The sequence below is a fragment of the Ascaphus truei genome, chromosome 17, assembly GCF_040206685.1.
Source record: "Ascaphus truei isolate aAscTru1 chromosome 17, aAscTru1.hap1, whole genome shotgun sequence".
Taxonomy (NCBI): Eukaryota; Metazoa; Chordata; class Amphibia; order Anura; family Ascaphidae; genus Ascaphus; species Ascaphus truei.
Genome location: NC_134499.1, coordinates 25,442,455 through 25,468,769, shown reverse-complemented (window position 1 = coordinate 25,468,769; position 26,315 = coordinate 25,442,455). Strand labels below are relative to the sequence as shown.

Below are 26,315 nucleotides of genomic sequence, written 5' to 3'. Positions count from 1 at the left end.
AAAACCTGGCCTGTTTGCGACCCTTGAGGACTGGAGTTGTGCAGGCCTGCTATATGGGATAGCATTTTCAACATTGATAATCAATTAATAAACAAGCCCATAACAAATTTAGGGCCTCATGCAGAGAGCAGCGTTATCAGGGGAAGCGCCATTTTTTGGCAAAATCTGCCTTTAGAAAGGCAGGTAATGGCGAGTTTTGAAACAAGCGCCATTTTTTTTTTTTTATTTGAAAATTTCGCCGCGCGGCTGGCGAGAACCTACATCTCGCCAGCTTTAAAAATTTCCAAATTCAGAAACGCGCGAACGCCATCTAGCAGCTGTTCGCGCCAATAACATGGCGCGATTTTCTTCAATTTTCTCTGCCAACTAAAGTTGGCAAGAACCAGGAGCTCACCGGATATAGGGAAAAAAAAAAAGCGCAATTTTTTTTTCTTCCCTTTCAGCAGCGCGCATCTCCTCATTTACAATTCTCCACATGCAGTAATGGTATAAATAGCGGATTTCGCCCATTTCTGCATATGGAGAATAAAACTCTCCATTAAACCAACTTTTTATTCCCCTCGCCAATTTTAAAAAGCGCTGCTCTCTGCATAGGCCCCTTAGACTCCACGCCCCACAGCTTTGGTGTGCCGAGCACCGCATCCCGCCCTCCCTCTCATTTATTAAAAATACAATTTGGGAAATTGAATAGATGGAAAACCGAACTATCTTAATGATACTTTATATAAATATGATTGTTGCGCGTGTATGTAGGTAATGAATCGGTAATGATTGTTATGATTTGGTAACAATTGATTAAATTAGGAGCTTTGGCTTTACTACACTAACGTAGATGATGTGGGACGGAGGAATCTGATGTCACAGATGACTATGGAAGCTGGAAAATGCTTGATATTTAAAGGCAAAGCTCAGCTGCGATTACTTAAACTGTACAGCTGACAAAGTGGTCCTGAAACGGTGGCAAATGGCAAATTCATAGAAATCTGACTTAACATCTTAGAGTACCTTCTGCGCCCACCGATCGGCATTTCAGAAGGTGATCGTAATGCACTTGCTTCCGTGTTAGCGCGCTGAGCATCAGGTAACGCTCCTAGCAACAGAAAGCTATTTGCGGCACAGAAAAGGGTCGTGTTTGGGGCCATGCCTATAGCTTTGCCTGGGTGCTGCATACCCAAAAAAAGAAAGTAAATCTTTATCCAATTAGTTTACGTGGAAACCTGTTATTTGCCCGTTTTGTTACGGAGTATGGGTACATATTCAACAAAGAATTCTTTCAGCTCCAATCTTGTTCAATAGCATATTTATCAAGCACCGACTATACATTTTCTGAGCACTTTCAGAAAAACCGCCTTAATTAAATATTAAATACATATTTTTGAAAGTTGTTTCTTTTTAGATGTATGTAGATATACGTAGGGATGTATATACAGATGTATAGAGATATATAGTCATACTAATTAACCACTCGCAATGGAAAGAGCAGTTCACATGGCTCTTCTGTTTAATTGACACAGATTCACTCCACAGCCTAATAATTAGGTTTGCGTTTGTTCTTACTACATTCGTGGCAACAATTTAATGTAAGATTGCATCTATAAGGTCCAACAAAAATTAGAGACAAGCCCACTGATTAAGCTATTGAATTAAAAAGCAACTAGGTGTAAACGTAAAAAAATAATCACTCTACGTAAATATCCCCTGTTGTGTTTTTCCTGCCACTATGCTGCAATAAAATATTATAAATGATGCCCTAAATTAGGCTTGGATAGCAAAAGAGGCTTGATGACCTGTTGTACACATCTCTACATATTCTGATATATTCTATTGCTACATCTGGTTTGATTTCTCACCCTATTCTAGAACCCAAGGCTGTATGATAGGTATGTGTGTATATCTTCATTTATATAGCACGGTCGCCATCCTGATACAAAGCGCTTTACAATACATGGGATATAATATTATAACACAATGGGAATAAGCCCTTCAGACTTAAAACAATAGGAAAAGGTGTCCCTGCCCCGAAGAGCTTACAATCTAATATACAGTCCATCTTTCAGCGTTGCGTTAATGTGTAGCAGGGTGTTTTATTATTAACTAGAGATTGTTACAGAAACACCCAAAAAGTGTGCAATTCTTTATATTTGGGATTTCTTCAGCATTCTTTCTTCAATTAGACTGTAGCCCTTAACTAGCGTATAATGGAAGCATTACATGAGGTATATATAGATACACACCATGCTGATGTTCAGGGAAAGAACTGAGGGCCAAAAGGTGAAAAGCTATTAAACACATGTTCATTTTTTAAACCAAGCCAGTGCTTTTCTACCAATTCCAACTGCAAAATGTGCGGCCTTTTGAGAAAGAGGGATTCACAACGTTCCCAAAATACTTCCCTCTTGAAAAACAAAATTCACTCTAGAGAAAAACAGACACTTTTGTGACATGAAGGAATGTTTCCGTAGCAAAGTATGTGTAACTGACAGACACCAGATAAGGGTTAGCTATGGGCATGAAAGGACATTAATGTCAGCACAGTAAGCGAAAGCTCATCCTTTTCCTTGATGTTTGAAGGCTATAAATTAACTATACAGTTTTGTTTTATCCCTAGCAGGAACTGGCCTTCCCTATCACCCTGCAAACCATATCCCTTCACCCTGCTCAGCATGAATGATTTCTTAGTTCTGCCATATTATGTTGGTAGGAAGTGTGCCGATTCTACTACTTATAATTAGTGCCTAAGGATTAGAATTAACAGGAACTGTAATTTCCTTTTTGCACCCCGTTTACGAAATGCTTATCTGAAGTGAATTGCAGGCACTAAGACGTGGACCACAATGAAACCATCCTTATTTGGGTCAGGCAGTTCTGAATTGGCTCATTTTGATACCAGGGAATGCTGATCAACCAGACTTACACCTCTCCCCAAATACATTTATCCAACACTTTTAAGGAAGTTGTGGCTTTGCACAGGGGTGCTCAACTCCAGGCCTCAACCCCCCTTCACACCACAACAGGTCAGGTTTTCAGGATATCCCAGCTTCAGCACAGGTGGCTCAATCGAAGACTGAGCTTCAGATTGAGCCACCTGTGCTGAAGCAGAGACTGATTGAGCTGCCGGGGTTGAGGCAGGGATATCTTGAAAACCTGACCTGTTGGAGGGGGTTGGGGATTGAGGACTGGAGATGAGCGTACACCCCCTCCTACCCCCCCTGTGCTAAGCATAAGGGGTCCCTTAGCATAAGTATAGGCTGCAAAATGTAAAATAATTCTGAATTCAGTTTTTCAATAGCTGGGACCGTTTCAATTGCATTTTTTTCCCTTTCCCTTTTCTTTTTAACTTCCTTTAAGAGATTTCTTCTAGCCCGTTCCAAAGATGTTTTTATTGATGCCCCATTCAGAAGATTTAAGTGTTTGAAATATTATGTGTCCGGGAGGTTAAATTGGACTCCTATAGGCTTCTGGGGGGATTTCTGCTTTAAAGACTTTGGCATTGCAACCCAAAGCAATTACAGCTCCAATTACTGTACGCCTTCCATCACACCACTTAGATCAGGGGTGTCAAACTAATTTCATATGAGGGGCTCGATTAGGCTGCGGTCCCACTAACTACTACAGCACACGCCTCGGCATGCGCTGTGCGATCAAGCCCCGCCCCCCCCCCCCCCCAGTTCCTCCGGTCCCAGTTCCTACCTTGTCGCGCACCTTTTCCCAGCGGTGCGCGACAGGTTTTCAGGCAGGCAGGGGAATTTGAGATTGGCATTTGAGACGGAGGCGTGGCCACGCCCCCGCCGGCGGTTCAGCCAATGAGGGCGAACCAGCTGCGGGACGTCATGGCCACGTCCCCACAAACCTACCACCACGCCCCCTCCCGTCGCAAACGTTCCCTCTCCCCTTAGACCGCAGATCGCGGTGTAGCGCTGTGCACGCACCACCCCCCTGCAGGGCGCGCGTGCCACAGAGCTGACTGGGGACTCAGCCTTAGATTTCGTAGATTGTATTCGGCCATACTGTAAGTACCATACATTTTAAAAAGATGCATATAAAACCTAGTAGTGCAGCTGTATGCAAGATGTCAGCATTAAACTCACCCCCCTTCTCTTTCTCCCTCACTCTGCCCTTTTCTTCTCACTTCCCAAACTTCACTCTATTTCTCTCCATCCCTCCACACACTCTTAATATCCCCCCTTCACACTCTTATTACCTCCCCTTCACGCTCATCTCCAGCTCTTAATATCCCCCCCCCTCGCACACTAAATATCCCCCCCCCTCGCACACTAAATATCCCCACTCCTCGCACACTAAATATCCCCCCTCACTCACTTAATATTTACAGAGATTCCCGAGTTAAACACAGAGGGAATCTTGGAATCCTCTGTAAATCCGTATCGCTGACCTGAGGAAGAGAGGAGAACTCCCGAAAGCTTGTCTTATAATATCAATTATTCGAAACACAAAACGTATCACCTAATGCTGAAGTACTCATTTACTCGGCACTATCGCAACTGGACTAACAACGGCTATTTCTACTTAAATCACTAGATTAGGGGAATTTCTGGCATAAAGTGACCAAATGTCATTTTTTTTAAAAAGATTTATGGCGCCCCTTAGATAACTTGTACAGCTCCAAGGTCTGACTTTTAGCTCTACCTTGACCTTTGGCTGAGGATTTTGTCTTTGAAAGTGTCGGCCTGATTACTTCCTTATGAGTTTTCATTAGCATGTTAACCCTTTCATTACTGGACAGGTGGGTAATGCATCAGTAGGTGCAAATTATTTATTTATAAAAATGTTTTACCAGGAAGTAATACAGTGAGAGTTACCTCTCATTTTCAAGTATGTCCTGGGCACAGAGTAAGACAAATAATACATGGTTACAGATACAGTTACATAAATGAACAGGGTATACATTATATACAAGACATTGCATGCACAGTTAGAGATAATATATATTATAGGCGTATGAAACAGTTACATACTAATACAGGTACGCAGTTATGAATGATAGACGCTGCTAATGTAAACACTTTCACTGCTGCACAATCATGTAACATATCTGAATGGAGCCCCCACTGAAAATGATTCCTAAAGCTAATAAATAAAACCCTCATAAATCCGCTCTAGATATATCATATGTGCTGATGTTCTTTGGAGTTTAACAGGTTGCCTAAGGACACTTGAGTACAGGGCTGGGTGTATTTCATCACATTGCTACAAGAAGGTGAATGCTGACAGTTGTATCCATCATTGTAAAGACTGTTTTGGAGAAAATCCATGATGTGTTGGTTTCAGTATGTCAACAAAAACAAAGTATCTTGTGCAACAGGACACAAAAAAGTGTTTGTTGAAGAAAAGATTCTCATTACAGTGACAATGCCAAGCAAACATTCTCATGTAAAATTGACTGTTAACATTGTGTAGATGAGGGATGTATGGTACGTTTAGTTGAGTGTTTCTTCTAAAGGGAAGTACTAAATGGTGTCTTCCAATTTACTTATGGTTTGTTGTTTGAAGCAGCAATACTAGTTGCTACCCCCACCTCCCACCCCCATTCTTGCTCACAAAGCGTGTGACAATGTATCATTCTACATTCTTCTTACCCAAGCTGGCAGTCGTTTGGTGCTCTTGTTATAAATCTGTCAAAATCCTGATTGTGTGACTAACATAATGGCCGCCTTTCCATCAATCCTTCAGTCAGTGTAACTCAGCAGCTAAAATGTATTCAGATGTTACAAAGTAACACAGACTATTGTTACAGTTTGCCGTTCAAACTGCTGGGAACACTGGCAACAAATGATCACAAATAGGAAAGTGGTACAAAGATCTGGCACTGCTGGGGAGGTGGCTAAACCTGCTATAGAAATCAAAGGATGGTCAGTATATTACAACTCATTAAAAATGCCATTAAGATTTGAATTTTTAAAGTCACTATTATCTAATACTGCAGAACTTATTTATTAAACAAAAACCCCATATAAGATTTCACATGTTTTGCTCCTTTAATCCCTGTAATGTGCCTTGCCGACGTAACTCTTCTCAACGTAACGGAGAAAATTGTATTAAAGTCCTTTCTAGAAAGAAAGTGAACTAAGGATAGCAGCATGTGACTAAGTTAAATCAAGCAGGTTCACACCTCTAAAATATATATATATATATATATATATATATATATATATATATATATATATATATATATTTCTATAGTAAATTAAATCTAGGGGGTGGGGGGGTGTTCCAATCTTTATCTAATGTTGTTTGATGATTTGGCATCAGTTCCCAAAACTAGAGGTGACTTATTGATTCTGTTTTTGTCCATAGTTTGCATAGTCATTATGAAGCTTTCATTCGATAAAAATATGATAGGCATGAATCTAGCAGATGCAGAGATTCATTTTTTATAACACACTGGGTGACTATTTGCATGTGGATAAAAGCTAAGGAAAGACCATTGAAAATAAAATTGGGGCTTTTGTAGCACATACAGTACCATCAAATAAATGTTGGATTGCAAGAGTTGCACAAAAATCTCCCTGAAATTTGGCTTGGCCCCAACAGTGCCCCAGGATTGTATTGTATTGTATGTCTTTATTTATATAGTGCCATTAATGTACATAGCGCTTCACAGTAGTAATACATGTGGTAATCAAATAAATAACAGATAATATAAATAACAGATCATGGGAATAAGTGCTTTAGACATAAAAGTAACATTAAGGAAGAGGAGTCCCTGCCCCGAGGAGCTTACAGTCTAATTGGTAGGTAGGTAGAACGTACAGAGACAGTAGGAGGGAGTTCTGGTAAGTGCGTCTGCAGGGGGCCAAGCTTTATGTATCATGTGTTCAGAATATCCACAGTGCTATTCATATGCTTCTTTAAGCAAGTGTGTCTTAAGGTGGGTCTTAAAGGTGGATAGAGAGGGTGCTAGTCGGGTACTGAGGGGAAGGGCATTCCAGAGGTGTGGGGCAGTCAGTGAAAAAGGTTTAAGGCGGGAGAGGGCTTTAGATACAAAGGGGGTAGAAAGAAGACATCCTTGAGAAGAACGCAAGAGTCTGGATGGTGCATAACGAGAAATTAGGGCAGAGATGTAAGGAGGGGCAGAAGAGTGTAAAGCTTTAAAAGTGAGCAGGAGAATAATAGAGTGTGAGATGCGGGATTTTATCGGAAGCCAGGAGAGGGATTTCATGAGGGGAGATGCTGAGACAGATCTAGGAAAGAGTAGAGTGATTCTGGCAGCAGCATTTAGGATAGATTGTAGGGGAGACAGGTGAGAGGCGGGAAGGCCGGACAGCAGGAGGTTACATTAATCAAGACGGGAGAGAATGAGGGCCTGAATACATATTACGTAAAGTCTCCTTTATTGTCATGCTAATACATTCATTTTGTTGGGACATGCAAAACTCCAAGCGGGACATAACTTAAAGTGTCTCGTGCACTTGTACTTACTTAGCCAATGTTTATAAACAAGGAACAATAAAGCTTGAGGTTGGTTCAACAATGTCTCATTTCTTCTTATTACAAAACCTCCTCTTATTTATTTATAAAAGGTATTACCAGGAAGTACATTGATAGTTACCACTCGTTTTCAAGTATGTCCTGGGCACAGTTATGACCTTCTCTTTGCGGTCAGGTACAACTAAAGGCAGCACTTTGGGACTTTTGAGATTAGACTATGCCTTATATCTATTAAGCAGTGCTAAGACTTGACACACCCTTCTGTCCACTCAAGTCAGTAATACCAGTGGGAAGGTGTCTTTGGGAAACTGTATTGCGACATTCCCACTTCTCCTGAAGCAGAGCAAGTATGCCTGCTGCCTATCAAATTGTTTGTTCCAGTCAAGTTGCCAACAGACACATGTGCTCAATGCAATCTTCTCAATAAGCACCTTTTGGCACCTGTTAGCTATTGTGTAATATATCCCTACCAAGCCAGGGACATCTGGTATATTACTAGATTGAGTTACACACATTCCCCATTCAGCCTGACTCTGGAAACCTCACCTTGTGCTTATGTTTGTGTTTATATCACTCAAGACTTGGGAAATATAAAATGCCCACTAATAGGCTTATGGAACTCTGAAACTCTCTGTAGCTCACAGCAGCATCAATAATAACACTGAATTCAAATAAAGTATTCAGTGAAGATTGAACAGCTTGATGAACCACTGCACACGTATATGTAGTAAAAATGCAAGGTGTGCATAGAAGTGCAAAGTGAACACACTTTTGTAAGACATCTTGTTTAGTTTTTGATTAATGGTACTGTCCACGTAGTAGCACTTTTTTATGCCATTATTGTATCTTCACACATTTTCGAAGGAAGTTGCACTGAATGGGTATCCCTACGCACTTCATGTTCTCATTTTGTAGTGGACCACCAAGACTGCAAGCCAATACAGAATATTTAACAGGGCATTGGTGACAACAAATCTGTTCATTGCTTTCCACTAATTGTAAGCCTGGAATCTGTCTACGTTAAGTGGCTATTTATCAAACACAGAAAGCTGGACATTTATCCTATGCTTCTCTGTGTCGATGTCTCAAGTTTCTTTGCTCAGCTTTTGTGGACTTTCGATGGTTTTACACTGCTAACGGGACATAGGACAGTTCTTACTTGATGTAATACACATTACACCCATACGCATCTCTTATGCTCGACCCATGGATGTCTCGTCTTTCCACCTTTAACCTAATTAGAGCAGTCTCAAGCCTTGAACCCTTTTCACTCATCTCTCAATCCCTAATGAACTCTGTTCCACCCAGTATTTGTCAATGAACTTTCACTTTTCATTTCTAAAGCCCAGCTGAACATTCCCCTTTTTACAAGAAGCTTCTCGTTGACGTATTTGCAGGACTGAGGGAGCGGCTCAGTGAGTAAAGACACTGGCTGAAAACAATAACCCTGAGTTTAAAGCAGGGGAGCCTGGTTCAAATCCCTGTGTTCCTTGTGACTATGAGCAAGTCACTTTACTCTCCCTGTGCCTTAGGTACCAAAACAGACTGTTCGGCCCCGCTCACACAGTACGCTACACGACGTGCGCGTGCTTACATGCGGGCGCGTTTGTCACAGATGCTTGGCAGCCAATGGTAGTGTTCAGTATTGAAACTACCATTGGCTGCAAAGTACGGCGTCGACGCTGCTGCAGTCGTGGGAGTCTTTTCAATCTTTGATTTCCGGCAGCAGCGTGACGTCAATTTCAGCGGCCAATCAATGTTGTAAACATTGATAGACCCAACCCACGTCTGAACCCAAGAGAAAGAACCCGGTATGGTAGAGTAGACAATGATAAGTTGTAAATACTAGTCAAATCTTTAATTCAATAATTATAATAAAATAAGGTGGTACACTCGTTTAGGACAAAATATCTCACTGCTGCTGCAGGGTGTCTAATGGCTGCTGAATCTCTGTCACTCTCCGGTGCTGCTGTTTGCTCGGTCACAGTGGAGTAAGTGATCTGGAAGCTCCCTCTCACCCCACGTGCTGTGAGAGACACACAGGGCACCACCGTCACAGAAGCTACTTCCACCCCAAGAAAAACACAAGCACTGCTATGCATGTGCAGCGCGATCACCCTGCAGGGAAGCAGGAGGCAGTGGGGGTGTGGTGTGTCGGATCATTCTGTCTGCTGGGGATGATCACACATCGCCCAGCAGACAGAGGCGTGAACGCGCGCACGCTGCATCGCGAAGTCCCCTGTGTTGACGCGGCCTAAACTGTGAGAATCCTATGTACGATGCTGCATACCACATCGTGTATTATAATTGTGAAGCACTTTGAGTCCCATTTGGAAAAAAAGCACTATATGAAATAAAGTTATTATTACACTGCTCCCTCCAGATGCACTTGATCTCCTTGACTTGCACTTTTACTGATACCACACTCATATCTTTGAATCCCACAGGTAAACAAGCAAAGTGTCTTCTATGTTAGTGTGAGTGCTCATTTGCATGTAATTTCCCAGAATCCTTGGCTGCAGTGGAAGCATTGTATGCTAAGAGATAATGGGGAAAGGTAGGGTTGTGGACATGTGAATGTGCTCACAAGTGGTATTTTTATTTGCGGTTATATGTCTTTGCAAACACCACACATTTTCACCTCTAATTCCCTGATTGGAGATATCATTAAATACATTTTTGTTTCTCCAGACAGAAAAGACGTTAAACACTAGCCTGGGCTAATATAATATCCTAACAGATTACATTCTCCGCATGCCAATGTTTTCTCCGCAGCCGGTCACAGAACTGGTGACACCCTTGTTATACAAAGCAAAGAGTAGCTCTGGTTTTGATTAACTTTTTCAGTGCAGTTCTTTTCACTGCAATGTCACAGGGGCCTACATAGGTGCTAAAAACTGTAACAAACCTACAAAAAGACTTCATACATTGTACGCATAACTTGTTTTAAATGATTTTCGACGCATCCCTCATGTTGAATACCTGACAATATAAATTAAAACCTGAATTGTATGTATTTTTGGAATTATAACTAGTACTAGTAAGTGTAAATGACCAGTGTAATATTATTTATAATATATTCCGGCTTGGCGGGGCCGGGGCAGAGTAGGTATGGCGGTGGGGGGGGGGTCTCTTAACTCCTCTGGTGCCGGCATCGCCTGCTACAATGCGTTTTGATGTCGCGTGATGTATGGGGCCTCTTGCCTGCCCTCGTGTCATGGCGACGTGGCATGACGATAGCCGGAGGACATGCCGGCACTTAGAGGCCTCCCGCTCTGCCCACAGTTTAAATGTTGTGGTGGTTCATTTAACCACCAGAACATTAAACTGTGCTTAGTGAAGTTGGGCCGGGGATGAGTGCCAGGCGAATTCGCACCGATGGCACCGCGATCACGCCGGCCCTGATAATAGCCCTGCTGTGGTAGTAATACATTTTCTTGATACATAGCAGCTTTATTCTTCGCTAACACAATCAACAGTCTTTTCAGGGTTTATGCCCAGCTGAACTTGGCGGACGGTGTTGACGCACTATTTTTAATTGATTTTGTGGCGCACAGAATTTTTTTTTTTTAGTATATACCATTAACAACCGTACGCCGAGCGAAGTCTATTTCCGTGCGGCATAACAAATACAATAGAAACATTCTGGGGCTCGGCATTCGCAGTGGAAATACAATTGAAGGCGAAGGTAGGACAGGGGTGGGGAACGTCAGGCCCGAGGGCCGTATTAGGCACTCGAAATCATTTGGTCTGGCTCTGCTAAGGCAATTGCTATAACCGAGGTCGCGCTAATTTTTAAAAAATGGCCGCCGCGCGCCCGATCGGGAGGAGGGAGGTGGTGCTATGAGGCGCTGGCAGCCCTACACGATCCCCAGCAATCCCCCAGCAGCCACGTACTCCCCCCGCAGCATTCCCCGCACTTCCCCCATGCTTCTCCAGCAGTTCCCCCCGCACTCACCCCAGCATCCGCGCTACACGATCCCCCCAGCAGCAGCAGCAGCAGCAACTACCAGAGGTAGGGGGGCGGGGTTCTGTGTGCCTGCTGTGTGCCTGCCGTGTGCCTGCTGTGTGCCTGCCTGTGTCTGTATGGCCCGCGAACGATGTTATAAATATCCAAATGGCCCTTGGCAGAAAAAAGGTTCCCCACCCCTGGTCTAGGACGACTTGCCGCAGTTACTCCTCTGCTGCCAACTCGCCGCCGCCAAGGGAAGGTCGACGCCAGTCGTGTCGCTGCGAAGGTAACCCTCTAAAATGACCCCAAAAACACCTAAAGTCAGGTCCTTACCCTAACCCGTTAACCCCTTACACTAATCTTCCACCTAAAAAAACTTAACTCCTTACCCTAAAACCCCTAACCTTAACCCTTACCCTAAAAAGCTAAACCTCAACCCCTTAGTCTTATCCCCTACCCGAAATCCCCTAACCTTAACCTCTTACCTTAAAACCCATAATCGGAGCCCTTACTCTAAAATCTCAGAAAGCTTAACCCCATACCCTAAAGTTAACCCCTTAATAACGTATCTTAGCGGTGGCAAATTGTCCCATTCCCGTGTACCAGTTTTGTGCTTTGCTGATTACACGGGCCCCATACACTGTACTAAGCTCACTTATCATATCCCCTGCAGTTTGGCAGACACTAACATTCTGCAGCCTGCTGTTGCATAGAAAAGTTTGCATCTTTGGAAGATGAATTGATAAAGTGTTGCAATTGTTGGAAGCAACGTGGAGCTAATCACTTAAATACAGAGGTGTGTTTTTAGAAAGAGGCGAAGGCAATTACTCTTCGGAATTACAAGATGTTAAGGCAAGAGCCTTGTACCTCGCTGTACATCCAAATTATAAACTGATATTAAGTGTGGCTTCTACAACCTCAAGAGCTACCAACAGGTCAGGTTCTCAGTATATCCATGCTTCAGCACAGGCGGCGCAGTCTTCGACTAAGCCATTGAGCCACCTGTGCTGAAGCAGGGATACCCTGAAAACATGACCTGTTGGTAGGTCTTGAGGACTGGTGTTGCCCACCCCTGCTCTGAGAAATAGAATGACATTGTTACTGCAGTGTTTGGTGTGAAGGCTCTCATGTGGTCTCCTTCAATAAACCATAATTACCATCCTCGTTGAGCAGGTGCAGGACCACTATACCACTCAGAAAACGATTCAGTTGCAAATATGTTATAATAACTTTTTAACATAAACCTAGGGAATAAATGATACGTTTCTTGGCTCACATGAGCGTAGCACAGCTCCACGCTTTGCTCTTAGTAGTCCCTGTGCCATAGCTTTCTTACTGCTTCTGAGGTTCTACCTGGCTTTGTCTAATAGCAGTCACACTTAATTAGCTAATTCATGTAATTATCTAATTAAGTGAAATTGCTAACAGCAATCTAACGTAATTAGGCTTAGCCAGTAGTGACTGATTTAATGGTATTTTAGGGAAGGAGAAGATGTCTAAGAACCGGTGTGAGGACCAGAAGATGCGTACTCCGTGTGTTAATGGTTTCGGTTAAAGGTGTATACATTGGAGTTACTAGAACATTATAGCACTTCGCTATGAACAAGTTCTCTACCATAATAGCATCTTTTTCCTAGTTTTTGTTTAACCCTTTAAATGCATTGCAGACCTCTCTAGTGATAAGAGGTTAATAGCAATTTAAAACAGCAAGACCCCCCAGAAGTTTATACGAGTTGAACTCGTGTAATGTTCGTTTCTTGCCTCCTGAGCTTGTCTTGCTATTTATTTTCTTCAGTGTTAACAATCCTGATTTTCTAAATCTCTTGCTTCTGAGGTTACCAGGTCTGGGGAGAACTCCATTTTAACCTCCCGGACACTTAATATCTCCTTTAATATCTCGGAACGTCAGATTTTTTTAAATTAAAAACAGCGTTGGGAAGGGGAAGAAGAGATCTCTTAAAGTAAGTAAAAAAATAAATGCCCAATCGGAAGCTGCAATGTCACCGGGGAGATGTATTAGACCAGGGGTAGCCAACTCCAGTCCTCATGGGCCAGCAACAGGTCAGGTTTTAAGGATATCCCTGCTTCAGCACAGATGGCTCAATCAGTGGCGCAGTCGTTGACTGAGCCACTGATTGAGCCACCTGTGCTGAAGCAGGGATATCCTTAAAACCTGACTTGTTGGTGGCCCATGAGGACTGGAGTTGGCCACTCCTGAACTAGATCATTTCACAATAACAAGTGAGATATGACGTGAAACATACAGGTAAAAGACCAAAGTAAATTGGGACACACCTGTAACTCAATATACCGAGTAACTGGCACCACTGCTTTCATTAGCTGGTAGGAGCATATGTTTTTTGTTATTAATCCTCAACGGCATTGAACGGATTATACCTGCCATGGGGGGGTGAGACAAGCTAAAATAAAACGGGCACAAAAATATATCCTGGATTACTAAACCGAAAACTTTGGCTACCCTTTGTTATAAGGAAAAAAAACTAATTGAAACCATTTCTTCTTTTGTATTTCCATTGACTGTCTTTTTTTAATTGAATTATGTTGTCTAAATATTTTTTTTTTTTTATGGCTTGGTTGAGTTTAGGGGAAAAATTCAATGACAAGAAGCACTTTGAAACCCCCCACTCAATATGCCATAAAAACACTGATACACAGAGAGAATGCGAAAAACGTATAGTGCAGTAATTTAGTAAACTGGAGAAATATACATAAAAAATATGCGCTCACAAACCAGAGCGCGTTAATCATTCATAGAACAGTGCTTCTGCTCCTGATGGGATATTACGCAGATCACTGGATTTCCTCCAAGTCCCACAACTCCTGCCTCACGTCTTGTTGCTGCTTGTGCCTCCAATATGAAGAGCTAACATCAGTCACGTAGATGGCAAGCCAGACTCCAGGCTCCACTCTGTACTGCTACGAGCCTCAGAATGTTGCACTCTGGTTTGCGATGTCGCTGGAGGCAAGGGCTGTGATGTCAGCTAGGGGGAAGGCAGATATGCTATGTGATTGGCTGCTGCCAGTCACATGGTGCAGCTGTCAATCTAAATCTCAAAATCTTTTGACTACAGCGATTTTGGTAGCTGTGACGTCGCTGTCGCGCCGACTATGGGCAGTCACTACGGACTACATTGATTTGCTTTGCGGCTGCACGCCGTCACTGTAGCCAGTACTATAAGCGTAACCTTAGGCTGAGTTTATGGCCCTGGCTACAGTGACGGCTTGCAGCCGCAAAGCAACCCATTATAGTCCATAGCGACCGCATATAGTCACGGCGACGAGCAGCGACAAAGCTACCAACATCTCTGTAGCTGAAAGATTTTAATATTTGCAGCTTCAGAAGCCCTATGTGACTTGCAGCAAGCCAATCACACCGCCCCTCTGCCTTCCCCCTACCTGACATCCCTGCCCCTTGCAGCCAGCTACATCGCACATCAGAGTGCAACTTTTGCTACGGCAACGAGTGACGTCACTGGTAGCGTTGCAGTAGCAAGGACTATAAACTTACCCTTACTCCACGGCAGGGGTTTGCAAACTATGTGCGCTGCGCCCCCCTACCTGCCAGCCCCTGTGCTCGCGCCCCCCCCTTTACCTAAAATCCGGCGTCAAAATGACACAGGGTCATGTGACCCGCAGCGTCATTTGATGCGCATTGCCATGGTGATGCGTCACATCACAAGACCCCGAGGCGTCGCGTAGCCGAAGGCAAGGTAGGAGACACTGCAGAGGCCTCACCCGATCCCCCGGCACTTAATTTAAATGCTGTGGGGAATAGCGCGGGGCCTCTGTAGCCGCCGCGCCCCCATTGAAATATCTTGCGCCCCCCACTTTGCGCACCCCTGCGTTATGGGACTGCTACAGCCTCAGAATGCGCAGTAGGCTAACTGTACGCAGACTGATAGAAGCCTCAGAATGAGCAGTAGCCTGAGGCTGCGCCCATACTCCGTGCGACAGTGCACACGGTGCGAACTAAAGGTTGTACCTCTATGAGGCAGGCCATAGAGTGCGCTCAATGAAGCGTGACGGCGCAGCCGATTTTTTGCCAGACAACAATTTTGTTATTTGGCAAGCGACGGTCGGGTCACGTGAGCGGTTCAGCCAATGACGGTGAACCGCTCACGTGCCATCATAAACCACACATTGCTCAGCCGACAGGTGCGCGTGATGCCATGCGCTCCGTCGCACGCCTACTATATCCACGGCCTAACTCCACGCAGACTGCTACAAGCCTCAGAATCAGCAGTAGGCTACCTGTACGCAGACTGCTGTATCATCAGAATCAGGCTACCTGTACGCAGACTGCTGTAGCCTCAGAATCAGCAGTAGGCTACCTGTACGCAGACTGCTGTATCATCAGAATCAGGCTACCTGTACGCAGACTGCTGTAGCCTCAGAATCAGCAGTAGGCTACCTGTACGCAGACTGCTGTAGCCTCAGAATCAGGCTACCTGTACGCAGACTGCTGTAGCCTCAGAATCAGCAGTAGGCTTCCTGTACGCAGACTGCTACAAGCCCTTTATTTTTTGTTTCGATAAAGTGAAACTGCGACTATGCATGTCAAACACTTTCACACTGAAATAAAATGGCATTTATTGCATGGAAAAGATCTGTGCCATTGTGGGGATCGGTTTTAAATCAGCCCTCTGGGACTTAGTAAAAGTATTCTTAAATCCTAAATGCTTTTTAACTCGAAACATATCCATGGTTAAGGGTTTATCTGGAGCTTCTTTAAAGCAATCCATTGAAACTGGATGTCTTCCTAGCTAAAATTGAGCATAGCGCGTTAGGAGAGGATCCCCGCCCCCCCACTGTTTTAGATGAGCCTTCACAAATACAAACCAGAGACAAAATAAAACAGCAGTGATGGTTAGGACATATGATAAAGTATTAAGCCCTTGAAGACCCTATGGATGTACAGGGCATGTCTTGTAGAGCAGCACCGTGGAAGCTCCTTATAACGTTTGCTGTACGTCATTGGGATTTGCTTGGTTCCCCAGGCGTGTTGACGGTGAACAAAGCAGGATAGGACCCTCCCCTTTCGTTAGCGTCAGCGGAATGAGGAAGCGATGGCATTAGCTCGAAAGACAGCGATCACGTAACCGCTAGTGCTGGCGGGACCGGGGCCACGGAGGTGGAAGAAACATCCGGCACTGAAGGGCTTAATAAATAAAATACTGGGAGGTGCCATATTCATGCCAAAAAACAGCCTTTTCCGCCCAGAAATGCACTTATCGGAGGATAATGAAAAGGATCCTAGGTGTCTGACAGGAACACTGGGAGTCTGTGTGGTTGCCACAGAGACGACGAACAAGATTGCAATACCTGCTCTGATTCTGGAAATGCTACTTTTCTAAAGTGGATACTTATCCATGGATATACCACAAATTGGCAGATTGGGGAGTTATCAGCCCAAAACCTCGTTGACGTCAATGGGGAGGGGCCCCCCGGGACAGCCACTTTTGGAGAATTTAGAATGACCCCCCATCTGGGGAGGTGCACCACCTTAGCAGGGGGAGTAGGGTTTTTTCAGAGGAGACAGACAAGTGGGGAGAGGGAGGGAGGGAGGGAGAGAGAAAACCGACATGTTGGCAGAAAGAGACAAACAAACAAGGAGGTAGAGAAAGACAGACAAAGGGATAGAGAGAGAGACAGAGAGAGAGAGAAAGGCAAACAGGGGGCAGAGAGAGACAGTGAGAGAGAAAGCCAAGGGGGAAGAGAGACAGACAGACAGACATGGCAGTGGGCAGAGACAGACAAGAGGCAGAGACAAATAAACAAGTGGACTGCGAGAGACAAACACGGGCAAGGCAGGGGGCAGAGAGAGACAATATAGAAAAAAGGGTGGAGAGACAAACAACGTGGCAGATTGAGAGGCACACAGTCAAGTGGCCAGAGAGAGGGGGACAGACAAGGGGGCAGAGAGACACACAGACAAGACAGGGGACAGTGAGACAAACAGGGGAGCAAGACAAACAGGGGCCGAGAGAGACAGACAAGGGGGCAGAGTGAGAAACACAATGGGGGGGGGGGAAGAGGGGGAGGGAGAGAAGGCAGAAAGGGAGATACAAACAAAAAACATGGCACAGAGACAGAAAATTAGGGGAGGAGAGAGTGTCACAGATAGCAAAACAGAAGCAGATGAAGAACGTGTGACTGAATTTGTGCATATTGTGTATGTCTGGTATATGTGTGTAAATGTGCACATGTCTCTGTGTATTTCTAGTACTGAATGTGTGTCTGTGTACTGTGAGTGCAAATGGGTCTGCATGCATCTGTGTGTGTATGCGAGGGTCAGGTGAAAAATTAAGGCAAATCTACAGCAACAAAAATGCACAATACTGTACGTACCAAAAAGAAAAAGGCCATTGTTTTCTATGGGATTTTCTTTTTCTCTGTTTGTCTCTGTGACTTTGTGCCTCTGTGGTCTGTTTGTCTATCTCTCTCTGCCCCTCAAAATTGTGCCCTAGATTTACCCCAATTTTGCAATAAACATGTTTTAAGAGGGGTATTTGCAATGTATTTTTGTTTCCATTCGATGGAGGCCCAAAAAGGTTGAGAAGAGTTCATCTGTTTACTTAGCACGGTCAGTAGGTATTATACAGTGTCGCTGTTAGAGGGATGTCTGAGTAAGCAGCACAACTAACGATCTTGTGAAATCCAGAACCAAAATCTTGGGTACCATTGTACTTTGGAGATACACTTGACCAATATCTTCATCCTTTAGGATGAACTCTGCCTGACTCCCACCACCGACCGCTGTGCTAGATGCTTGGTGTCAGGGATGCCTAGTTGGATCTCGATGTGAGGGCAATAAGGTGGTGGGAATGTCTTTGGCAAATTGGTTTTAATGAGCTACTGCACACAAGCTCTATTCTATAGTGCAATGTTTTGACGTTTGTTACAATAATTGTACAGGCCACCAGTTTTGTTTGTTGAAGAAGCCTAGAGCACTTTTGTGGAGAAATTGTTTTCAGTGCAATTTCACTGGGTTTATTGCTATGGCAGATGTAATCCCTGCCATCATTATACTACCACAGCTTCTTAATGCCGCGCAGATTAATCCTGTCCCACTCCTTTTTACACTGAGAACTAGTGATTAGCTCAGGAGAGGTGCGAGGCAGCACAGTATTTATCTGCTGCTTAGCTGCAGGAGTGGAGAGAAACTACGACCCACACTAGCAACATCTTCATTCCCTCTACACTGGAGAGAGAGGCGGCCAGCAGTTGGGGAGCCACAGACAAAGCCCCAGAGGTCCGTGTGTTGCCCACAAACGTACTACAGGCTGAATGCCTTATTTTCTTTTCTTGGATATCAAGCCCCACCATTTGAGCTCATCCACAAGTCAGGAGGCAGTTCATGTTCACTTACTGTAGAATACAAGCTCTTCAGGGAAAGGACTTCTATCCCCTTTGTTTACTTTGATGTATTATGCACTTATTGGTATGTTTCTTCCATGTAATACGTCTTATATACTTGTATATTATCACTGTGTACATGGTTGGCATTAAATAAAGAATACAATACAGTACGGGGTCCAGCCACACGCACACTATAGAGGAGTTACAGTGAGGCATTGAGAGTATCACATCTATACAAAACTATGGCCTGGAGTCATCATATTTCGATAATCTAATAATGCAAAATTATCTCCAAAAAATGTGCGTTATTTTTATGGTGCAATACATCAATGTTGTATCGCCAACAATAGGGCACCTTCTTTTGGGTGCGTTAAAAATACGGATTCTAAAGAATAAAAACAGCGAGAATATCCAACGTTTAAGTAAACATTGTCGATTTCGGAAAAAAAACAGAGAGAATATAGCAAGTTTAAGCAAAAAAATATCGATATTCGATACTTTTAGAAATACTATTAATACTTGTATTAGATCCACTTTTTTATCACCTGCTCCAGGCTGGCGTTAAGCAGACCTTTCCTATGTACCTTTGCAGCCACTTCTGTCTGTAAGAGACGCGCATGGAGAGTAGACAGACTCAGTTACTGTACCTGCACGTCTCTAACAGGTGATCGCAGGGCTTTTATGTTATTTTAATAACACAGTATTGAAGCAGGGGGTCTCCGGAGCTGAACTGCATTAATTTCAGCCCCGCGGAACCCCCTGCTTCCTGAGGTACAGGCCCTGGTATGGGGCGCCGGTATCTCCCTGCAGTGTTTAAATCTCCTGCTACACGTAACCAGGACAATTATTCGTTAGCAAAATTCATAATTCTGCACTATTGGGTGGAAATCATAGAACAATGAACACAGCACTGTACAAATTTATTTTTGATACAATGAGTCTTTGCCCTCAAGAGTTTACAACCATTTTTTTATTTTGGTGCTAAAGGCACGAGCAGGTAAAGTGACTTGCCTACGGTCACAAGGAGCTGGGTCACCCACTTCAATGGCCGTGACATTAACATTACAACTCCTGCCTAACACAGGAGAATAACCAATCAGAATAGTCCATGCAGCGCAGCTCGCAGTCCTGATGCAGGGACAGTCTCATGCACGGAACCTTCACATATGAAACATTTTGGCAGTTGACCCAACTCCTCTCTTAGAGGCCAAACCGGGGCGGGATCCCTGTACCTACAAGTCATGAGGAGGTTCAGGTAAGAGATGGAGCTGCAGCCAGGTAGATTTAGAGAGAAACCAATAACCAACTGTATTCTTTTTGGATTATTCTGTGGCTCTTTATAATAACTCCCCCCTTATTTCAACAGAGCGGGAGGCATTGTTTTATACAGATGCAGCAGATGTTATTGCAGAGGTGGGCAACTCCAGTCCTCAAGGGCCACCAACAGGTCAGGTTTTCAAGATATTCCTGGTTCAGTACAGGTGGCTCAATCAGTGGCTCAGTCTTTGACTGTGCTGAGGCAGGTATATCCTGAAAACCTGACCTGTTGGTGGCCCTTGAGGACTGGAGTTGCTCACTACCTCTTCTCTCTCTCTCTCTCCCCTCCATATTTCTCTTCCCCTCCATCCTCCCCCCTATTCCCCCTCCCCTCCCCCATGCCCCCATTCCTCCCTTTCACCCGCTTTCACCTTTTCCCATGCCCCTGCCCCTTTCCTCCCGCTGCCCCCCCTTCTCTCACCCTGCTCCTTTCCCTCTTTCTCCCACCTCCCTCCCATTCTTCCCTCTCCAAGCCACCTCCATCAAACCCCCTCCCTTATATTCCCCCCTCTCTCCTCATCCCCCCCTCTCCCCCTGCCTTCTGCCCTCCGCTCCCTCCTCTCCCTTCCCTCTCTTCCCCCCTCCCTCTCCCCCTTCCCTTGCTATCTTCCTCCCTCCTGGCCCACCTCTCCCTTCACCCCTCCCTCGCCTCCTTCTCTCTCCCCCTTCCCCCCTCCATTTCCCCCTTTCATCTACCCCTCCCTCTTTCTCTCCCCTGCCCCTTCTCCTCTCACTCCCACCCTCTCTTCCCCCTCCCTCTCTTCTCCCTATCCCCCTTCCTCTCCCCCCTATACCCACTCCCCATTCCCGTCTCCCTCCTCTCTCCCCTCCTCCTTCCCTCCCCTCCTCCCTCCCCTCTCCCCATCTCCTCCTCCCTACTCTCCTGCATCCTACCTCCTCCACATTCTATCCCCTCTCCCTACTCCCTCTCCTCATCCACTCTCTCTCTCCTCCCTCCTCTTTCTCCTCCTTCCTCTCCACTCCCCCCTCTACACTTTTCTCCCCTCCCTCCCCCATTCCATCCCTCTTCTCTCCCCCACTTTCCTCCCGCCTTCCTCTCTCCCCCCTCCTTTCTTCCCACCCCCATCTCTCCCCCTCTGTCCTCTCTCCCTCCTTCCTCTCTCTCCCCTCCTCTCCCATCCTCCTCCCCCATCCTCTCCTCTATCTCCCTTCTCCTCTCTCCCCCTACTCCTCTCCCCTTCTCCTCTCTCCCCCTCTTCTCTCCCCATCCTCTTCTCTCCCCATCCTCTTTTCCCCTACTCTCACACCCTTCTCTTCCCATTCTTCTCCTTCTCCTTTCTACCCCTCCTCTTTCCCCCCTCTTCTCCTCTATCACATCCTTTTCTCTTCTCTCCTCCCAACGTATCCGCCTCTCCTCCCACCCTATCACCCTCTCCTCCCTCCCCAACCCCCTTCTTCTCCCACCTCCCTCCCTGCTCTCTCCCCCCTCCCTCCCACACTCCCTCCTCTCTCCCCCCCTCTTTTCTCCCCCATCCTCTTTCCCCCTCCTCTTGCCCCCTCTCATCCCACACCTCCTTCCTCTCTCCCCCTCTTCCCCTTCTCCTCTCTCCCCCTCCTCTTCCCCCTCTTCTCCTCTCTCCCCCTCCTCTTCCCCCCTCTTCTCCTCTCTCCCTCTCCCTCCCTGCTCTCCCCCCCTCCCCCACTCCCTCCTCTCTCCCCCCTACTCTTCTCCCCCTTCTCTCTCCCCCCTCTTCTCTCCCCCATCCTCTTTCCCCCTCCTCTTGCCCCCTCTCCTCTCACACCTCCTTCCTCTCTCCCCCTCTTCCCCTTCTCCTATCTCCCCCTCCTATTCCCCCCTCTTCTCCTCTCTCTCTCTCCCCCCACCCTATCCCCCTCCCACCCTATCCCACTCTCCTCCCACCTCACCCCTTCCCCCTCTCCTCCCTCTCCAATCCCCTCTCCTTCCTCCCTTTCCTCCTCTCTCCCCCCTCCCTCCTCTCCCCCCACTCCCTCCTCTATCCCCCCTCCCTCTTCTCCCCCCACTCCCTCCTCTCTCCCCCACTCCCTCCTCTCTCCCACCCACCCTCTCTAAGCTCCCCGCCCCCTCCATTCTCTCCACCTTTCCCTCCCTCTCTCCCCCCTCACGCCCCTCCTCTGTCCCTCCTCTCCTCCACCTGAACCGCCCACCCATTTCTCCCCCTCTCCAGCCCCCACCCATCTCTTTGCCCCTCCCCCCCACCCATCTGTCCCCCCTTCAACCCCTCTCATATCTCTCCCCCCTCTACCCCACCCTTCTCCCCTACTCCACTCCAACCCAGCTCTCTCCCCCCTTCACTCCAACCCAGCTCTCTCCCCCAAACTCTATCCCACCAATCTCTCTCCCCGTCCACCCATCTCACCCCCCCCCCTCCACCACCCACCCACTCATCTCTCCCCCCCCTCCACTCCATGCCCAGGACATACTTGAAAACGAGAGGTAACTCTCAATGTATTACTTCCTGGTAAAATATTTTATAAATAAATAATAAATAACCCATCTCTCTCCCGCCCACTTCAACCCACCCATCTCTCCCCCCACTCCACCCCATCTTTCTCACTGCACCACCCTCCCATCTTTCTCCCCCTCCACCCCCACCCATCTCTCTCCCCCTCCAAGCCCTCATCCCTCCCCTCTGCCCTACCTCATCCCCGCCCTCCCTTCCTCCTCTCTCCCACCCTCCCTCCTCTCTCCCACCCTCCCTCCACTCTCCCCCCTCTCTCCCACCCTCCCTCCAGTCTCCCCCTCCCTTCTCCCATTCTCTCCCACTTCCCCTCCCTCTCTTGCCCTTCTCCTCCCTCACTCTCCCCCTCTTCCCCTCCCTATCTCCCCCTTCCCCTCCCTCCTCTCCCCCTCCCCTCCCTATCTCCCCCTCTCTCCTCTCTACCTTCTCTCCCCTCTGCCCCCTCCCTCCTCTCCCCCCTGCACCGCCCACCCATTTCTCTCCCCCACCCATCTCTTTGCCCCTCCACCCCACCCATATATCCCTCCCCCATCTCTCTCCCCACCACCCATCTCCCTCCACCCATCTATCTCCCCTCCACCCACCTCTCTTCCTCCATCCATCTCCCTCCCCCTCCTCCCATCTCTCTCCCCCCTGCCCCCACCAACATCTCATCCCCCCTCTGCACCCACCCACCTCTCCCCCACTTCACTACCACCCACCCACCTCTACCCCACTCCACTCCCACCCACCCACCTCTCCCCCACCCTCCACTCCCACCCACCCACCTCTCCCCCACCCTCCACTCCCACCCATCTCTCTTCCCCCCTACAATCCCACCCATCTCTCCCTCCCCCCTCCACTCCCACCCATCTCCCTCCACCCTCCACTCCCATCCATCTCACTCCCCCTTCCACCCCCACTCATCTCACTCTCCCCTCCACCCTCACTCATCTCTATCAACCCCTCCACTCCCACTTATCTCTCTCCCCCCTCCACTCACACTCATCTCTCTCCCCCTCCACTCCCACTCATCTCTCTCCCCCCTCCACTCCCACTCATCTCTCATCCCCACTTCACTCCCACCCATTTATCTCCCCCCTCCACCCATCTCCCTCCCCCACTCCACCTCACTCCCCCCACCCATCTCACTCCCCCCCTCCACTCCCACCCATCTCTCCTCCACACTCACCCACCCACCCACCCATCTCTCCTCCACACCCACCCACCCATCTCTCTTCCACACCCACCCACCCATCTCTCCTCCACAACATCTCTCCTCCACAAACATCCCACCCACCCATCTCTTCTCCACACCCACCTACCCATCTATCCTCCACACCCACCCACCTCTCCTCCAGACCCATCCACCTCTCCTCCACACCCACCCATCTCTCCTCCACACCCACCCACCTCTCTTCCACACTCACCCACCCATCCATCTTTCCTCCACTAACACCCACCACCCCCACCCATCTCTCCTCCACACACACCCACCCACCTCTCCTCCACAAACCTCTACTCCATACCCACCCACCTCTCCTCCACACCCACCACACACCTCCCCTCCACACTGACCACCCACCTCTCCTCCACACCCACCTCTCCTCCACACCCACCCATCTCTCCTCCACACCCACCCACCTCTCCTCCACACCCACCCATCTCTCCTCCACACCCACCCGCCTCTCCTCTACACTAACCATCCCATCCACCTCTCCAAACCCTCCCAGCCACCCACCTCTCCTCCACACCCACCACCCACCTCCCCACCACACCCACCCACCTCCCCACCACACCCACCCACCTCCCCACCACACCTACTCACCTCCCCACCACACCCACCCATCTCTCCTCCACACCCACCCATCTCTCCTCCAGACCCACCCACCCCTCCTCCACACCCACCCATCTCTCCTCCACCCACGCACCCACCCATCCATCCTCCATACCCAACACCCATCTCCCCTCCACATCCACTCACCCATCTCTCCTTCACATCAATCCATCCATCTCTCCTCCACACCAACCCATCTATCCTCCACCCCCAACCACCCATCTCTCCTCCACAATCCCTACTCCACACCCATGTCCTCTCCACACCACCCAACCCACCCATCTCTGCTCCACACACACCCATCTCTCCTCCACACCCACCCAACCCACCCATCTCTCCTCCACACCCACCCAACCCATCCATCTCTCCTCCACACCTACCCACCCACCCATCTCTCCTCCACACCTACCCATCTCTCCTCCACACCCACCCACCCACTTCTCCTCCACACCCACCCACCCACTTTTCTTCCACACCCACCCACCTACCCCTTCTCCACACCCACCCATCCTCCACACCCACCCACCCATTTCTCCTCCACACCCACCAAGCCATTTCTCCTTCACTACCACCCACCCACCTCTCCTCCACACCCACCCACCTCTCCTCCACCCACCCATCTCTCCTCTACACCCACCACCCATCTCTCCTCTACACCCACCCACCCATCTCTCCTCTACACCCACCCATCTCTCCTCCATACTCACCACCCATCTCTCCTCCACACCAACCTACCCATCTCTCCTCCACACCAACCCACCCATCTCTCCTCCACATCTACCCACTCACCCATCTCTCCTCCACACCCACCCATCTCTCCTCCACACCCATCCACCCATCTCTCCTTCACACCAACCCATCCCACCCATCTCTCCTCCACAATCTCCCCTCCACACCTACCCACCCAGCCATCTCTCCTACACACCCACCCAACCCACCCATCTCTCCTACACACCCACCCAACCCACCCATCTCTCCTACACACCCACCCAACCCACCCATCTCTCCTACACACCCACCCAACCCACCCATCTCTCCTACACACCCACCCAACCCACCCATCTCTCCTACACACCCACCCAACCCACCCATCTCTCCTACACATCCACCCACCCATCTCTCCTCCACACCCACCCATCTCTCCTCCACACCCATCCACCCATCTCTCCTTCACACCCATCCACCCATCTCTCCTTCACACCAACCCATCCCACCCATCTCTCCTCCACAATCTCCCCTCCACACCTACCCACCCAGCCATCTCTCCTACACACCCACCCAACCCACCCATCTCTCCTACACACCCACCCAACCCACCCATCTCTCCTACACACCCACCCAACCCACCTCTCCTACACACCCACCCAACCCACCCAACCCACCCATCTCTCCTACACACCCACCCAACCCACCCATCTCTCCTACACACCCACCCAACCCACCTCTCCTACACAAACCAACCAACCCACCCATCTCTCCTACACACCCACCCAACCCACCCATCTCTCCTACACACCCACCCAACCCACCCATCTCTCCTACACACCCACCAAACCCACCCATCTCTCCTACACACCCACCCAACCCACCCATCTCTCCTCCACACCCACCCATCTCTCCTCCACACCCACCCAACCCACCCATCTCTCCTCCACACCCACCCAACCCACCTGTCCTCCAAACCCACCCAACCCACCTCTCCTCCACCACCCACCCATTTCTCCTCCACCACCCATCCACCCACCTCTCCACCACCCACCCATCTCTCCACCACCCATCTCTCCTCCACCAACCCACCCATCTCTCCACCACCCATCTCTCCTCCACCAACCCACCCATCTCTCCTCCACATCCCCCCCATCACCTCTCTCCCCCCTTTCTCAACAACAATAACAATAAACACACACATATGAGAGAGAGAGAGAGAGTGAGAGAGAGA

At 47.9% G+C, this 26,315-nt stretch overlaps 1 protein-coding gene across 1 annotated transcript in view; it reads left to right on the top strand.

Annotated features, from left to right (window-relative positions):
- The first annotated feature begins 19,949 nt into the window (after positions 1-19,949).
- The window catches only part of RYBP (RING1 and YY1 binding protein), a 48,778-nt gene continuing 42,412 nt past the window's right edge, over positions 19,950-26,315 (top strand). Inside the window, exon 1 of the mRNA XM_075574329.1 lies at positions 19,950-20,036. Coding sequence (XP_075430444.1) covers positions 20,023-20,036 — 14 coding nt within the window. The 5' untranslated portion in view covers positions 19,950-20,022. The remainder of the gene's footprint in view (positions 20,037-26,315) is intronic.